The following is a 17,565-nucleotide window of genomic DNA, read 5'->3' as shown; positions in this document are numbered from 1 at the left end:
TTACTTGATGTATGCTATGACTTCTACTAGAACTAATATTGCATTTGCTGTAGGTAAACTTAGTAGATATACTAGTAATCCTAGTGATATTCATTGGCATGCTATATATAGAGTATTAAAGTATTTGACTATGGATTATGACATACATTATGAAGGATATTGTACTATTTTAGAAGGATTTACAAGTGTCAATTGGATCACTGATTGTAATGATCATACATCAACCAGTGGGTGGATATTCACCTTTGGTGGAGGAGCTATCTCCTAGGGTTCAAAGAAGCAAAGCCATATAATAGATTCTACTATGGCATCAGAATTTGTGGCTTTAGCTTCTTGTAGCAAAGAGGCAGAATGACTTAGGAATTTGTTATTAGAAATTCCAGTTTGGCCAAAGCCTATGCCACCTATATCTTTGCATTATGACAATGAGACAACTTTGTTACGAGCATATATTAATATATATAATAGTAAATCCAGACATATTAGCCTAAGACATAGTTATGTGAGGCAGTTAATTACTAATGGTGTAATTACAATAGATTTTGTGAGAGCAAGCCAAAATTTGGCTGACCCATTAACAAAAGGTCTTGCAAGAGACATGGTCTAGAAAACATCAAAGGGGATGAGACTTAAATCCATAACCCATAGTTGCCAATGATGGAAAATTGACTCAACACTTGAAATTTTCAAGCTTTTGAGTTCAATGAGCAAAGTACATAGTATGTAGTAATTGGAAGCACTAAATGTATATGTGTCACATAATCCATCCTAAGTAAAATAGTGTTTTATGCCTGTAATGTGAAAATGTGAAGGTTGAGCTTAAGCTTTTAATAGGTTTATAACAGGTTTTGTGAGGTACTTTAATTACAAGGGGTACCTTTGATAAACCTACCTATATGAGTGTCGGAAGTGGTGCTGCTTCCTATGAGAAATTGATTTATCTTTTGAGCACTCATCAAATTAGGATATAGACGCAAGGCCAATCCACGCATAGACTTTTGGTAACACCCAAAGATCTGATAATTTGTATATGATATGTATCCGGTTAATCAAAAGAGGATTGCTAGTTCAAAGTTTGTCTATTATGTAATCTTGATTAACTTTGATACGTATTCACTAACTGAAGGTTCAAGTTCTAAAAACACCTTCATTTATGCATAAATTATCTCTAATATGAATAAATTGTTTTTCATCTATATTTTGAAAATGATGTGAGAATGTTGCAATATTCTCTAAAATATATGATTTTATGGGTTTTCAAGTTTTCTTTTGATGAATTTTCTAAAGTATTTAATGTTATGTGTGAGTTTGTCCCACATTGGAAAAAGTGGAAAAGGAAAGGTCATTAATAAATGATAAGGTAAAAATGGTTAAGAGATAGTGCTAGTGTGTACTCTAGTGCACCCTAGGACAGTGTGAAGCATCGTCCGCATACGTACTCGCACGCGAGCGGGGGCATGGGCTGTAGGGCGCATTTAGTTGGCGCACAAGCACTTAGCACTTAGCACACTTGCATTGTTGTGAGATCGTGACCGTTGATCATAATCAGATGGTTAAAAAATAATCTTATACTTTTTAATATTAAGTGGTGCGACCAGGAGACTAGGTGCGACCTGGTTGATGGTACCATCGACTGAATAAGAAATCCCGAGAGTCTTGACCAGGGGCTCAATCAGGCTCAACCAGGTCGACGTCGGGTGCGACCAGGTCGAATCTGCTTCATGATTTGAAGAGATGCAATATTTTGAAAAATGCATAATTTTGTCTATAAATAGACAGAATTAACTTCACGAAAGATACAAAAAATTCATCATTCTCTCCTTTTCTTTCTTGCATAAAGCTTTCACAAATTATTTTCTTTTCAAATCTGATTTATTTTCTGCGGGAGTAGAATTCTAGAAAATTTATTCAGATTATTTTTAAGGGTGTTAGTAATCAGTTTTCGTTTGTGTATAATGTAAACTAATATTATATTATATTCTAAATTTTATTGTATCCAAAAAATGTATTTACTGACTCAATACACAATAATCTGGTGAGGGAAAATAATGTTTTAAGAAAACAATTTTTTAATCTGCAGCATTTTCCTATCTTATTCCTACACTACATACATGTATATATTATATAATAAAAACGGGAATTTCATGGTCAGATCCTACAAAATATCTCCTCTCTCCAGCCGAAGCCAGCAGCGAATTCCCCTGGCTTGAGAACTGCAGCCCCCCACGAGGGTTGGTTTCTTCACATGGGAGGCTGGAAGGATTCTTTCACACCTTCAGAAAAGAGGCCTGCCTCTAGTTAAGAGGCGCTGCATATGTCAAGGTCAGTTGAGCATATGCTCTTGCATTGCATCTGAATTAGAATTTGTGGAGCCTGGCTATTTCCTTTATCTGATAGCCATCGGATTCTACGAGAACACTGGATTATGAGTTGTGGGCTTGGAAGGACACTAGCTAAGAAAAGAGGAAAGCTCTTTCCATCCCTCTTCCTCCTTTTTGGTGGTGTGGAGGGTAGTTTCCAAAGGATCAGCTACGCCCCTTCCTATTGTCAAAGACTGTTGGGTTGCTATTATTTTTATTGGCATAGTGGGCTATTTCTGAATGCATATAATCCTTGAATTTTTGCGGGTAAATGTACTTTTGTTCCTTTGTACTTGGGTGGCATCACCTTGATGCCCTTTGATGAACTTTCTTTTCTGATAAAAAAAGGTCTCGGAAGCCACTCAAACTGCCATGCAAACGGTCGTAATGCACCAATTGAGGTAGGAACAGCGTGGTGATAGGAATAGGATTACAATGTGGAAGCAACACTAGAATGGAATGCAAAACAAATCTCATTCCAAAAAATACCTTTGAATCATCAACTTCAACTAGCCCTTGTTTTTTCATTGCCAAAAAAATTGTAGGATTCATAAGACTCATTACATATCCTTATAGAAAAGTCTCTATGGCACTTCTTGCAAATCAGTTCTTCTTGTAGATCTCAAGAAAAAATTACTGAGAGATGGCAAGGTATATGATTTCTATAAATCTAAATAGTTGCCCTGGATGACGGCAAGCCCCTGATTGTTGACACTCATGGTAGCATATTCATTTTGTGTTGGTGGGTGGAGAGGGAGATTTAAAAAGAAATAGCTGTTAACCATTATAAAGAGAGAGATGGCAACATCTTTGATTTTATAGATCTCAAAAAGTCTAGTTGCCTTGGATGCCAGCAAGCTCTTGGGATTGTTGATTCTCATGGTAGCACATCTTCATTTTGTGTTGGCAGCGAGCTTCCATAGAGGTGCTATGTGTTTGTGGTTGATGATAGGGTAGGAAAGGAATTTAAGGTGAGTTGGGAGGTGAGGGGTTATATGGGTTGTTAAAGGTTTTCTTTGGTTGTCAATCATGAAGGACAATAGGGGAAGGGAGTTTCCTTAAAATATGTTGATGTTCAATATGAGGTACTTGGGATGTTTAATCTAATGGATGGAGGAGGAGGTTGATAGGGTTGTTGTGATGTTTTATTAATCTAGGAGTCTAAATTGGAGGAATTAGACATTTGTTTTTTTGTTTTTTGTTTTGTTGCTGTTGTTGATAGAGTTGTCCTAGTATGCCTAGCCTTGGAAAATATTTTTAGGAGGAATTGGTGGGTCTATGTAACCTGGTCATTCTCCTGTTGTTTTGGACTGTGGCGAGTTAAGTTGAGGTCCTACTTGTGTTAGTTAACTCGTTGTTCTTTGAGAATGTGTAGAGTGGTGGGCTGAGCACCCCTTTCTTCATTGTGAGGTTGCTAGGTTGTTTGGGGTACTTTGTTTGGTGTTTATGGTTAGGATTGGATATGTTTAGCTAATGTGGAAGGTTTTATGATTTTGCTTTTATTTTTCTTTGTTTTCATGGGTGAGGACTTCTTGTTCTTCTTTCTTGTTCAATAAAGCTTTGTTTTCTATAGAAAAACGTTGATGGTTTTATGGGGATAAAATTTTGCAGGTTTTGGAATAGCAACAAGGGCGAACGTTTTGTGGTTGTGTGCTTGGTTATTTTGTATGATGTTATGGATTGAAAGGAATGAGAGGATCTTCTCGAGTACGTTCACTCATTTGATTTAAGATAAGGTTGTATTCTTAACTCTCCTTTGAGTTTTTCTCTTTATGTTATTGGGGGTAATTCCTCGAGTGACTTGCAATGTGATTGGAGGGCTCTTTTGATTTATTTTTTGTTTTTAGTTTCAAGATGGTGTTCTGTGCTCCCTATTGTTGTTTTTGAGGATCCCTTTCCCTTGACTTGTCTTTTTAATTGTTTATTCTTTCACTCATTAAATCTTCTTTTATTATTTAAAAATATGATTTAAAAAAAAAAAAAAAACTAATTGTATCCATTAAAATCTCAATAGTCTTGTGCACAACTCATAACTGTAATGGTCTTGATGGAGATTGGATAAACTTCATCATGTTTGTTTGTGTATTTTTCTAGTGTTACACTCTATTGGTGAGCCAGGTTCACTCAATCAGTAGACTTTTGATTGCTCATTCGTGCCATTATGCTGCTTTTTTGTTGAGGCTATGCTGCAATCTCATGGCATTTTCACCGCTTCATCGACTCAGGACATAGTGAGTTCATCATTACAAGGAATTCTGGCAAGCTCAAAATCTATTTTGACCTGCTGAACTAGTTAGGTTTTCAACTTGCTTGTGAAAATGAACCCTATCTTTGGTACTTTTGAACTTAAATGCCTGATATTGGTTAAGTTCCTCTGATGCATTGGAGTAATTTAATGGCTTTGTTGTGAAAAACATGCCTAGTCTAATGTGCGTGCACTGAGCAAATTGGAAGAAAGCGAAATAGAAGGAGAAGAATACAACAATTTATATGGTTTGACAATGTCCCACCGCCATAGAGTCCCTTCAAAATCTCCACTAGACTTTCCAAAAGAACTGCCTTAGGGTGCGAACCCTGGGCACCCAATATAAATAGCCACGTGTGAGAGCCCCCAATACCCTTACACAACAGTATAATGACTCTACACCTTACCTCAAAACACCTTGAAGCTTATTGAGTCTCTTGCCCTCCATGTGAAACCTTCTAATGAACTTTAACCAAACAACCCTCTGGCAATGAGCAGTTCTGACCCTTAGTTACTGAACATTGCTGTCTTCAATAAAAATTGCGACATTTCTGTGTTGCGATTGAATTTAGTCTCAGATTTTTTTTTGAAATGTAAGGGTCAAATATTTGCTTCTAAGCCATGGGATATATATGCAAGGGGGAACTAGGGATAGAACCCATTTTCACAGGATGGAATTGATGAATTAGGACAATGTTCCCATCTTCCTTCCGTTGGTATTTATTTTGCTGTCTCGAAATCATGATTGTGTGTCAAACTTGACCAATGTAAATCGCATTCCCATATTTTACAAAATGTGTATTGGAGCAACTTGTATTGCAACCAAGCTAGTGGATTGAGTGGGTTGCCCTCATATTTTTGTGGAGAATTTTTTTCTCTTGAAGGAATGTCAAGCAATCGTCCTTGAGTTTCTTTTATGGCTTTTGTTTTTCCCCATGTGACAATATAAAGTAACACGAAAAAGTGTGGTCATAACCCACGCTATTCTGCAAAGTTTTTCTGGCAGCGTTGGAGAGCTCTGGTAAAAGAGTAATGTCAGGGGTATTTGTGTCTACTTCATATATATTGTTTTATTATAAATAGAATGAGAGGCAGTCTCATAGGTTAAAACCATGACGGTACTATCGTTCCCTCTCTCTCCCATGAAATGGAACATGGGACCAGAGCAGGCTTTAATCTTCCATGCTTGAGTCTTGTTTTCATTCACCGTTGGCTAGTACTTTCATTGCCACTGTTTACTGCACTGTTCATCGAAACTTGCAGGTGCTGTCCAAGGCTACTATGGGCCTTTTTTTATTTTTTATTTTTTAAAATTTTATTTTTTAAATGTCACGGTCCACATATCTGTGTGGTTCTCCTGGATGAGCGGAATTCCTTGAGAAATTTGAGTATTTAATGTTCATAGGGTTGTCAATCTGGAGTTTTTCTTTACTGGAAATTACCGTCGGAATTTTTTGATTTCCTCCAAATCTGCAACAGTTGACAGCCTGTTTGCTGTAATTTTCCTTGATTGAAGTTGTTTGGAGGATTCCCAAGCAGCAGTTTGATGTAAGTTGTTTCTGTTTCTGTTTAGCGCAGTATTAATGTGCTTTTATCCTCTTCCTTCTGTATGTTTGGGTTTTCTCATAGATTCTAAGATCCCTATCCAATTACTATGTCTACCTTGCTACCTCCACAAGTTACTACTCCTAAGTTGAATGGTAGTAAGAGGTCTAAGGATGTGGTGTCTCTCTCCAGTCAAGGAAAGCAATGTCATCGGTAGTAATAGTTCTAAGGATGTAGTCTATCTCTCCAGTCAAGGAAAGCAATGTCATCTACTGATAGAAGGAACTGGATGTATGGATTCAAGAAGATGCCCAAATTGTTGGTTTATTGTGGAACTACTTGGGCACTTTCAGATACAAATAAGGAGATATGGGATTATCCTAAGTTTTTATTTACTAGTAATTTACAGGATTTTTGCAGAGATGAAATGGCTCTATGAGGAGTTAAATGTGCTTCAACTTATGTAAAAGAAATGGAAAAAAACAAAGGAAACTGATCTTATTAATCAAGTTTTTGGCCAGCTTAAACCTGAATTTCTATCCAGTGATATCTTATATCGTCAGACTGCATTTGCTTGATTTTTATGGTATGGAGAAGTCTATATTAGGCGTGGTCAACATAAAGAGGTGACCAATCTGGTGGTGGTTAATGCTTCAATGGTGAATGTGGTAATCATGGTAGCAGGGTTGGGCATGGTAGAGGTCCACCTTGCAAATGTTCTCGTTCTGGGTTAGAGAGTCGTACTCGTGACCAGGTTGCTGATGTTGTGGCATCTTGTTGCTGTGGAACTATAGACTGTAACAGTATCAGAGGATGAATATACAAAGTTCCCTAAATATTGTGCACCCCAATCATCATGTCTCCCTATTGCATCATTGGCCTTATGTATTCCCATTGCTTCTTTGTTCTAATTCTTCTCCATCTAGACTTTGACTTGTAGATTTAATTGCTACATCAGGTACCTCTTATGTTTTTTTTTTTTGAACCTTCAATATTCAGAATCACTTCTCAGTGTCACTCTTGCCAATGGATCTTTCTACTTCTATTAGCGGCATTGGGACAGTGGAACCTGGATTTTCCTTTTCTTTGTCTTTTGTTTTGTCTCCTTTTCCATTTGACCTCATGTTTGTATGTAAACTCACGAAGCATTTACATTGCTCAATAACTCTTTTCTTCTGATTCTGTTGTGAGTCAAGATTTGAAGATTATGGAGAGGATTGGTTGAGGACATGAATCTAATGATTTCTTCTACTTCATCCTATTGCCTTCATCTCAACTTGCAGGTGTTGATAAATTGGATCCTTAAGTGTTCTATAGGCCTGGCAAAATGGGTCATGACCCGTCGGGTCACCTGGACCCACCCGTTTAAAACGGGTTCAAGTGTAGAGAAGTTAACCCGTTTAATAATTGGGCGGGTCACAGGTCAACCCGTTTATAAACGGGTTCTCTGGGTTTGGGCGGGTCACTCGGCGGGTGACCCGTTAATTTGGATCCTTAATGCATAATGCTTCACAGTCACGCGCACTGCACACGCCTTTAGCAATCAGCCTTCAGACTTCAGTCTCAGGCTCTCAGTCAACACAAAAAAACCCTAAGGGCCCTAACCCGCGCCACTGCTCTTAGGCTCTCAGGCTCTCCTCATCTCTGACCTCTCAGCTCTCACTCTCTTAAATCTCAATCCTCTCCTCTCCTGACTCCTGAGTCTCCTCTCCTCTCCTGTGGTGCGCTGCTACGTGCCGGACCTGCCGGTGCTGCGAGCCTGCGAATGATTCACTCCACACCTTGAGCAGCTCGATTCGTTGTCTCCTTTAGGCTCCACAGACCACAGCCACAGGCATTAGTTATCCCCAGCTCCACAGACCACTTGACTCCACACCTACAGCCTCCAGTTGCTCCACGGTAAGATTAAGCTCCCTCAGGCCTCACGGATCAAGCTCCTTCATGATCCACAGACGCAGAGGACCAGAGGTGGAGCCGCAGAGGTGAGTTGCGATTTTTTTTATTTTTTAGGTTCTCTGTTACTGCCTTACTGGCTTGTTGGGTTTCATGGATGATGGATTCGTGATGAATAAATAGTACATAAATAAATAGTAGATAAATAAAATAAATTAAGAAAACAAGAAGGATCCCTACCATGTTCAGAAGCTAAGTTGAATGAAAATCACAAGTAATAACAAAAGACATCTCTATAATAATGTTTCTTGTGTTTCCCCTACAGAAAATAAAAGAATAATTTGTTGTCACACACACACACACCCAATAACAGATTTGTGTTTGTTGTATAAATATTTTCATTATTTTATTTGTTTTATTATTTTTCAGAGTCTTAACAATTTTTCTTTGTTAAGGAATTAGTCTGGTGCGAAAGCCCAAGACACCCAGCGTATTCAAAAAAATTATTCTTTGTTAGGAAGAATACAAATTGCAAATAATGGACACCATAAACTTGGATTTTGATGATGAGTGTAATATTACTCCATCTTCAGATAAATCTGAAAAGAACTGTTCTTCTATCAATGATGACACTAGCAAAAAGAGACAACGTAGAATGACATTAGCTGCTTGGGATGAATTCTATTTGTTACCTATAGATGTTGATGGAAAACAGAAGGCAAAATGTAAAAAATGTGGGGCTGAATATGTTGCTAATGCTTCAACCCATGGGACGGCAAATTTGAGACACCACATTAATAGTTGTCCATTACGTGATAACTATGATGTGAAGCAGATGCATATGTATTATGGAACCAAACTTCATGCGAAAAAAATTGACCAAGATGTTTATTGTGAGAAGATGGCAATTGTCATAATAAAACATTGCTATCCTTTTTCATGGGTTGAGCATGAAGGAAATCGAGATGTGCATAAATATCTTAATCCTAATGTTAAACCAATTGCTAGGAACACTGCTAAGGCTGATGTATTGAAAATACATGAAAGAGAGAAGGAGAAACTTAAACTTACACTACAGAGTATTTTTGGTAGAGTGTGTTTGACTTCTGATTGTTGGTCTTACTGAAGGATATTTATGTATTACAGTTCATTTTGTGGATGAGAATTGGGTATTGCATAGTAAGATCATCAACTTTTCTCACATGCCTCCCCCACATTTAGGAGTTGCTTTGTCAGAAAAAATATTTAAAGTATTGAAGGAATGGGGTATTGATAGGAAGATATTTTCCATCACGTTGGATAATGCAAGTGCTAATGATAGTATGCAAGATATTCTATCAAGTCAATTGTCTTTGCAAGCACCTTTAGTAAGTGGTGGTGAATATTTTTAGAAGTGTGTGTGTTTTTTTTTTTTTAATTTTACATTTTTTTAAAAATGTATTCATTAAAGGGATGTAATATTTTTTACATTTTTATGTTCTTTTTATTTAGAAATTACTAAGTATAATGCAGTATTTTTTTTTTTAAATGTCATTTTATATGAAATTTTAAAAAAATTTGAAATAAATATATTATATTTTTTAAAACGGGTGACCTCTTACCCGCCCGTTTATTAAATGGGTGGGTTAGGGTTGGCATGTGTGTGATCCGTTTAACATCGACCCGTTTATGACCCAGCCCGTTAGTGATCTGCCCAAACCCAGTCCACTTGCCCGTTTTGCTAGGCCTAGTGTTCAAATGTATGTTTTTGGGGATATTCTCGCACTAAGAAGCGTATTGGTGCTACAATCCTACATCAATTGGATCTTTCTCTATGCTAATGCTACATTCTTGAAATCTACTCCTTATTATGCTTTCATACATACTCTTTATTGTCTTCTGCAGTCACCTTTAATCCTCCATTATATCAGTTAGATATCGAAAGTGTTTTTTTGCAATTGCGTCATGGTTTTGTTGCTCAAGGATCGTTTGTGTTGGCTTTTTGTTTGAAGAAGTCCATGTATGGTTTAAAAGAGTCTCCTTGAGCATGGTTTGTGAGATCTACTAAAATGGTAATTGCTTTTGGTCTTCATAGCTGTGGCCTGGATCATTCTTTATTATACTATAATATCACTATAGGGAAAGTCTTGTTCTTAGTATAGGTTGAAGATATTGTTATTACAGGTTTTGGGGTTTTGGGAGAATTAAGTGAGGAATGGTGTTATGGAATTATACTGTGTTTGCTCTTTTTTGGACTTTGTGGATTGAGAGGAACGTTAGGATCTCTCGCTGAAAACCAACTTCTCCCAATTTATTGTGAGATAGAGTATTTTTTTTTGCTTCTTTTTGATTGCTTTCTTTGGGTTTCTTTCAGGGAATTTTGTTGTCTGATCTCCAAAAGATTGGAGGGAGGTTTTAATGTAACTATTTATTTGGTTCTTTTAGGAGGATGTCTTATTTTCCATTGTTTGTAATTCCTTCTCTATTTTATTAATGATCTTTATATATATAAAAAAAAGGAAAATTTGTCATTACATGCAACGATAGATAATTGATGCATGCAATGATACAAGAGTCCATCTTGTTCGTGCAAGGTAGGTTCAAGCCAAAGACGTGAGTTAAAATGATTCTTCTAGGCATTGAAGTAGTCACATTCGGGTGTTTTCTGTTATAGAGAAAGTATGTACTAGATTTGTCGAGTGAAACAGGAATATTAAGATCTGAGCCCCATGATAAACTGATGGAACCTAACATTAGGTAGAATGTGGATCATGTTGAATTGATGCGATGTCCTGGTCAGTATAGGATGTTACTTGGGAAGCTAAATATCCTTGTAGTTACTGGACTAGACATTACCTTTGCAACCGTGTGATTTATTAGTTCTCAGGCTCACCTTGAAGTAGTCACTAGAATGTTGTGCATCTTGCTTTACCCTTTTTTTTGGATACGCTGCATTTCTTGGGCTTGCGTGCCAGACTAATCCCACGCCTATGCCAGCTGTGCCCTCAGCCAACACGTAGGAGGTAAATCGCAGATGTGCGCTGCAGGCGGCAGGGTTTGAACCCTAGACTTCACCTTTGTCCAAGGTCATCTGGTGAACCTCCTTACCACCTGAGCTTATGCCCGGGGGTGCATCTTGATTTATCCTTGAATGTGCACTAGGTTGAGGACTGTAGAACCATGTCCATTCTTTGATCTAGTGATGATGTACTGGTCAGATTGGGCTCGATTTGGATGATAGAAGATTTACTGCAGGATATATATGTTTTTTGGTTTGTGGAAACTTGGTATTTCAGAGGTAGTTGCATAGTCTAGTGTCTAACTTGAATATAAAGCCATTGATCTGAGTGGATCTGGCTGTGGAATTTGTTCGAGGAGCCTAAGTTTCTGTATTTATCACCTATGAAGATAGAATGTGATAACCAAGCTGCTGTGCATATTGCTTGGAATTGGTGTTTCATGATAGGACAAAGCATATTGAAGTTGATTGTCACTTTGTTAGAGAGAAACTTCTAAGAAACCTTTTGATACTAATGTGAAAATCAGAGCATCAACTTGTTGATTTAGTGATGAAGCCTTTTTTAGGAGGTGCATGGGTTAAATATATTTGTACGAGTTGGGAACATGTGATATGTATGCTTGAGCTTGAGGGGGAGTGTTGAAAAGCATAAGTGAAAGGTTAATGTCAGGGGGGGTATTTATATCCACCCAATATTGTTTTGTTCCTAATAGAATGGGAAATGAGAGGCAACCTCACAGGTTAGGCGTGTTATATTAATTTCATTCTCTCCTCTCTCGGTTTCTCTGTCTCTCTCCACCTTTAGATGTAACAAGCACAAAGCAATCTGAGTAATTGGGTTCACACTGTGCTCAAGCCAATTATAAAAACAGGTGGCAGTCATCCTTGCTGAGTTAATGCAAATGTCACCTGACCTGCCCATGAAAAATCCTGCTCTGGGAACAATGTTTACTAGCTTTTTTCCTCAACCAACCAAATGGTAAGAACTGAAACCCTGAAACCAAGAAGGCTCAATAGCCACTCCTGAATGACCAAAGGAGTGAAATCTTATTTATTTATTTTCACGATTTCCTTTGACCTTGAAAGCTATCAAAGAACAAAATTGACTTTTTACAGGATATGCATGCACTTAGATGTCTTGGCCATGCAGTTAGTCTTATTTATATATTTGATTGAAATTCAAAGATTGATTCATGATGATAATGAGAATGAAACATTAAGATAATATATATGATTATGGAACCCTGTTTGTATCAGTACTATAGACAGAAAATACTGAATGACCAGACATAAACCATGTCATTAAAAGAGTTTACGGCATTTCAATAGTGATTAAACTGTGTTAAATTTTGGATATGGGCAAGAATATCTAGATTTATTTTACTCTTCTAATTTCATGTCAAAATCTTCATATCTTAGCATTCATCATTGATAATGCTTCTCTTTGTAAATGTGTTTGTTATTACACTAGAGACCGGAAAAGGTGGTAGAATGGTGATGACAGCACATTCAGAGAAATTTTCTGTGGATTTTTTGATGGGTGGGGTAGCAGCAATAATATCAAGGAGTGCGGCTGCACCAATTGAGAGAGTGAAACTTTTATTACAGAATCAAGGAGAGATGCTAAAGAGAGGGCAACTCAAGAGACCTTATATGGGTGTCTGTGATTGCTTTGGACGGGTCATGAAAGAAGAAGGTTTTTTATCTTTTTGGAGAGGTAACCAGGCCAATGTTATACGATATTTTCCTACTCAGGTATTCCTTTTTACTGTCTTCTTTGCTTTTATTTGGAATAGGCCAACTTTGAATGTGTGTTTGCGTGAGCCTGAGTTTCTTCTCTCTCTCTCTCTCTCTCTCTCTCTCTCTTTGTTTTTTGGTTTTCGTTCTTTTTGGAGGGGGTTGAAGAGGGTGGTGGGTAGGGACTTAGGGGTGTAACTAGTTAAGTTCAGTTTGATTTCACCTGAAACTGAGAACCCAACTGATATTATTGACTCATAAGTTTTTAATCCAGAACCAATATTATTGGTTTTTCCCACAGGGGCTGAAATTTAATTTAAAAAAAGCCTTACACATAGCCTATGTATGGATTAGCGGATCTGGGCTGTGGTCCATGGTGGTATGGAAGGTTTGGGGTGGGGTGGTTTTTATGAATAGGGAAGGTTCTTCCTTCCTCACTTAGTTGATGTGGGACAAATAAAGAGGATGAGCCCAAAAAATCTACAAGAATGAGCCCAAAAAGAGGCAAGGAACACAACTCTATCCCATAACAAATGAGGAGAAGTTGTGTGGTCTTTGCAGATTCTTGAATTCCTCTTGATCCAAAGGGACTAGGTAGCAAAAATCATGCATCTCCATAAATGATTTTGCTAAAATCCCAATAACTCACTTGTAGGAAATTACCCATGACCTCCTGAGCCACCCAAGCTTCATCAAAACAAGAGAAAAAAGCTTCATCAAAACAAGAGAAAATCATACTCCAAAGATAGTTAACCACTTGGCAATGAAAGAAAGATGTGCATTTTTTAAACTGGAGTCACGGCATATGGAGCACAGATGGAGAGCCTTATAGGGTCTTCTGCAGTGTAAGAAGTGCATATTGAGCCATTGAGACACAGTCCAAATGAACATCCAGATCTTGAGGGGAATCTTAATCTTCCAAATGATGTGGCTCCAAAGAAAATGATAGGGGATATGATTGGGCAAAGGAGATTTAAGGGGTGTTTGAAATGTAGGATTTTCCTTGATTCCACGGGAATGTTACAAGACTAAATGTACTGCTGTTTGTATCCTTCCCTATAGCATGTGCAGATAGCATGCACTTTAAATTTAAAATACAAGCTGAAAGATAGAGATATAGAATGACAATTACCGTCATCAGAGTTATCTCTACACCCCTGCAAGCAATGGGGCAACAAGAATAGTAGCCAATGAACTGCTTGGAAGATATGTCCTTTGTTCTCGCTTCAGCAGTCTGGTCAATTGTAGAAATATGTTGCACATCCAGATATTCATGTGCACCTTTTTCCAACATAAAATGCAGATCAAGTTGGAAGTGTTTTGTGCAATAATGAAACACAGGCTTAACAGTGAGGAAAATGGGACCAAGATGGTCAAATCAAAGTATTGGAGCACATGGCTGTGGAACACGGAGTTCGTAAATACATTTTATAACCAGCGTAATTCAGCTGCAGAATTGGCCAACCCTCTTTATTTGGCTTCTCTACTGGACCTGGAAACAGTGTCTCTTTCTCAAGGGCCAACTAACCAGATTAGGAAGAATATACAGTAGCCACTCATTGAACGTGATCATCAGGACGTCCTGCCTACTTGGAAACTAAGAATCATAGCAAGCAATAAGATTAAAATCAGAAGAAGCTTGTGGATGAATTCCACAATGATCAGCATATTTTGGATAAATAACATTCATTTGACTGATTGCCAATGAATGGGGGTAGTGCAATAAATCCCAACAGCTTCTTTTTGTATATCAAAGATGAACTCCACACAATAAGGGGCCCTTGCAATCTTAACAAATCCCTATCTAGGTAAACAAGCTAAGTAATAATATATCATTTAAAAGCATAATTGATATGGAATCTTGTCGATAAATATCTCAAGTAATTTGAATTAGTATTCACTTGCTTTGAAGATATTCTATACGTCAAAAAGTTTCTAAAAATATTGTGCCGTCTCTTTGAACTAAAGAGGCAAGCCCTTACTGTATGCAAATAGTCTTTGATATACAAAACGCAGTTTTTGGGATTTATTGCCCACTCTTTTTCTCTGAAACAGTCAAAAGGTGAATGCTTATCACTGAACCTACTTACTTTGTTCTATGTGCATTGTATTTTTACATCAATTTATTATCTAACTTCTAGATGTCTCCTTATGTTGTTGCTTTGGGCTATAAGTCCTCGTGCTTGTATTGTGTTTAAAATATGTTTGGGTGAGTGAATTTGTTCTTGGTTGAGAGAATGTTTGAGGGTGGTTAGTCCTTGTGTTAAGCAAGGTTGGTACCTCAGGGGTCCATGAGGAACCAGGAACTGTAATATGCCTCTTCGGTCATTGACAACTTGTAGTGAGCTTAATCTTCACCCCAAAGTGGACATAGTTTTAAGCTTGGACAAAACAAAATTAAAACTTTGGGATTGATTGGTACAATTGAAAGATTAGAGGCCAATGTAAGGTTTGAGGAGAAGTTTAGGGACCAAATGTGTAATTTAGCCTTTTTTTGGCTAAGTTCTTTTGAAATATGATGTTTAAGGTTGCAATTTTTCTTGTTGTTATGGCAGTCCTAGACAAGGTTGATAGATATGTCAATGCGGAACATGCTCATGACCTTCCTATTTATTGCCTCTTTTTGCATTCCACGTTTTTGTTTTTAGTGACAGGGGAGTTTGCTGGACTCATGGCTGTACATTCCTTGGTTAGGAGTTGGATTATTGAGGCCTAATGGCTCTAGATTACCTCCTGTTGAGGTTTTTCTCTACCCTGTGGTGTCGACAAATAGAAAGAAACTATACTACAAATTGACATGGGAGTTTGCTGGATTCTCAACTGCCACCTTACTTGGTTAGGACTTAGGAGTCAGATTGCTACCGTGTGGTGTCTATGGGCAGAAACAGAAGGGAGAATCCTTGATGGTTCTGAAATCTCACATCATGTCGTGGTGTTTCATATAGCTTCAGGTTTTTCATGTGTTCTCCAGCTTTCCAGTGAATTTCCCGCTAGGGAACATTTTGTGGTGCAATAGTAGAAGTCCAGACCTTTGTTAGATCAGGTGTAATTGTTACGAACTGACTATTACCACTTTATAACTACTTGCCTGATCAATTTTATGAACAAATCAACTGTTGGGTTTGGTGTTATATATATGTATGTCGGCCGTTATGTTTCAAGTGAAGGCAGATGCTATTGAAATGGCTGCCACATTGGACAAACTCCCTAGGTTCATGATATCTGATAAAAAAAGTCAAGAAAACAGCTTTCTGCAGCCAGCCAGCAAAGCTATGAAGACAAGCTAAAGAGGCAAACTGGAACCTTGAAAGCTAAGACAGGTGACTGCATTGCAAAAGGTGTAAGTTTGGAAGCCAAAATCAATAGAACAGCCCGCAGGAAAGCATAGGCAGTGACATAATAAATTAGCAGAGACTAAATTGCTTGCTGAATGACTCTGCCGCATGCAAAGGATTCCAAACTGCTAGAGTAGAAGTTTTTTCTCCCAAGAAAGATCTTGAAGTGCTCTGTACACGGCAAGTTAAACAGCATAGGGTAGACACTGAAGAAAAAGATACTCTGGGGGGAAGGGGAGTCAAATCAATGATTGACAAGCCTGTTACCAGACATTCCTCAGCCAGCCACATTTATCATCCTAGGGGAGGAAAAAGCAAGAGCAATGAAAGATGCTTCATACGCTAGGATTTCAAGAAACCAAAGTTATTGAGTTTATTGCTTTCATTAATGGTTCAAAGTTTGTAGCCAAATTGCTTCCTAGAAGTCGCATTCCTTATTAAGATTCTGAAGTGGCATTGAATGCTACCCTGTCATCAAGTGCTAGGCATGCAATCAAGGAATCAAGGAATTTGATTCTAGCATGCTTCAGGACTTGAGGGTGAGGTGAGTTTCCTCTCAACAAGGGGAGAATGATAAATCAGGGAAATAATAAAAAAGAAAAATCTTGCAAGCATAAGATTTGATTTGCTGGGCTAATGATGGAGATTGATCTGGGCGTTCAATTGAATGTTGAGTTCAAGCACTATTCACACTCTACATTTCTGTTTACATCACTCTAGCATTGTCGTTGTTCATGAGCATGATAGCAGTATTGTTCATGGGCATTTTCTTTTGATTATTTGATTTTATTTTTGGTCTGATTTAGGGGTATTTTGAGTATTTATTTTGCATCTTTTGGGCCATTTGTTTGCTGTGTTATCTGCGGTCAGGATTGGTTTGGGTTTTGTTAATGGTTATTTAGTCATTTAACATTATTATTAATTGTTAAAGTTTGGTTTGTAATAAGTGTAAGTTAGTATGGGTATTATGGTCATTCCTATAGTACTTCACATGTATTATAAACATAGGGAGAGGCCTATCACCGAGTTTATGGCATCCATTTTACCCAATTATTCAACATGATATTAGAACATGATTCTGAAACGTAAACCCTAAGTGTTACCACCACCATCTAACCGAAGCCTGAAAACCAAAATCTGCTGCCTGTCTATCATCATAGAAGAATTTTCAGCGATAATATAACTATAGAAAACAGCCAGCAGCAGCAAAAATTCAGAGCAGTCGCTGGAATTTTCTGGGTGACACTGCCAGTTCGAGAACATCAAATCCACTATAGATTTGTCAAAACCAACATCATAGTCGCCCACAGACACTGCCGATCTGCCTCCCACTGAAATCCCACCTCCAGGCAGTGTGCCACGTGCCCTCATGTGCCGGATGAAGGCTGCCAGGGCTGATCCCACACGCCAGCGCACGAAACCACTTTCAGGCATGGTTTGACCTGAAATGAT

At 37.9% G+C, this 17,565-nt stretch overlaps 1 protein-coding gene across 5 annotated transcripts in view; it reads left to right on the top strand.

The window, feature by feature from the left end:
• The first annotated feature begins 2,126 nt into the window (after positions 1 to 2,126).
• The window catches only part of LOC131146715 (ADP,ATP carrier protein ER-ANT1), a 33,218-nt gene continuing 17,779 nt past the window's right edge, over positions 2,127 to 17,565 (top strand). The window contains exons 1-3 of one of the 5 annotated variants that reach the window (XM_058096468.1): positions 2,127 to 2,322; positions 3,972 to 4,067; positions 12,513 to 12,796. In XM_058096468.1, the coding sequence (XP_057952451.1) occupies positions 4,028 to 4,067; positions 12,513 to 12,796 (324 nt within the window). In that variant the 5' untranslated portion in view covers positions 2,127 to 2,322; positions 3,972 to 4,027. Of the gene's footprint in view, positions 2,323 to 3,971; positions 4,097 to 5,731; positions 5,869 to 5,898; positions 8,133 to 12,512; positions 12,797 to 17,565 lie in introns of those variants that run through there. The other 4 variants (XM_058096469.1, XM_058096472.1, XM_058096471.1 and 1 more) reach the window with 4 other exon arrangements.

Source organism: Malania oleifera, chromosome 13 (assembly GCF_029873635.1).
Source record: "Malania oleifera isolate guangnan ecotype guangnan chromosome 13, ASM2987363v1, whole genome shotgun sequence".
NCBI classification, from domain to species: domain Eukaryota; kingdom Viridiplantae; phylum Streptophyta; class Magnoliopsida; order Santalales; family Ximeniaceae; genus Malania; species Malania oleifera.
Note: the sequence above shows the minus strand (reverse complement) of the source record. Positions and strands in the feature narration are given on the sequence as shown.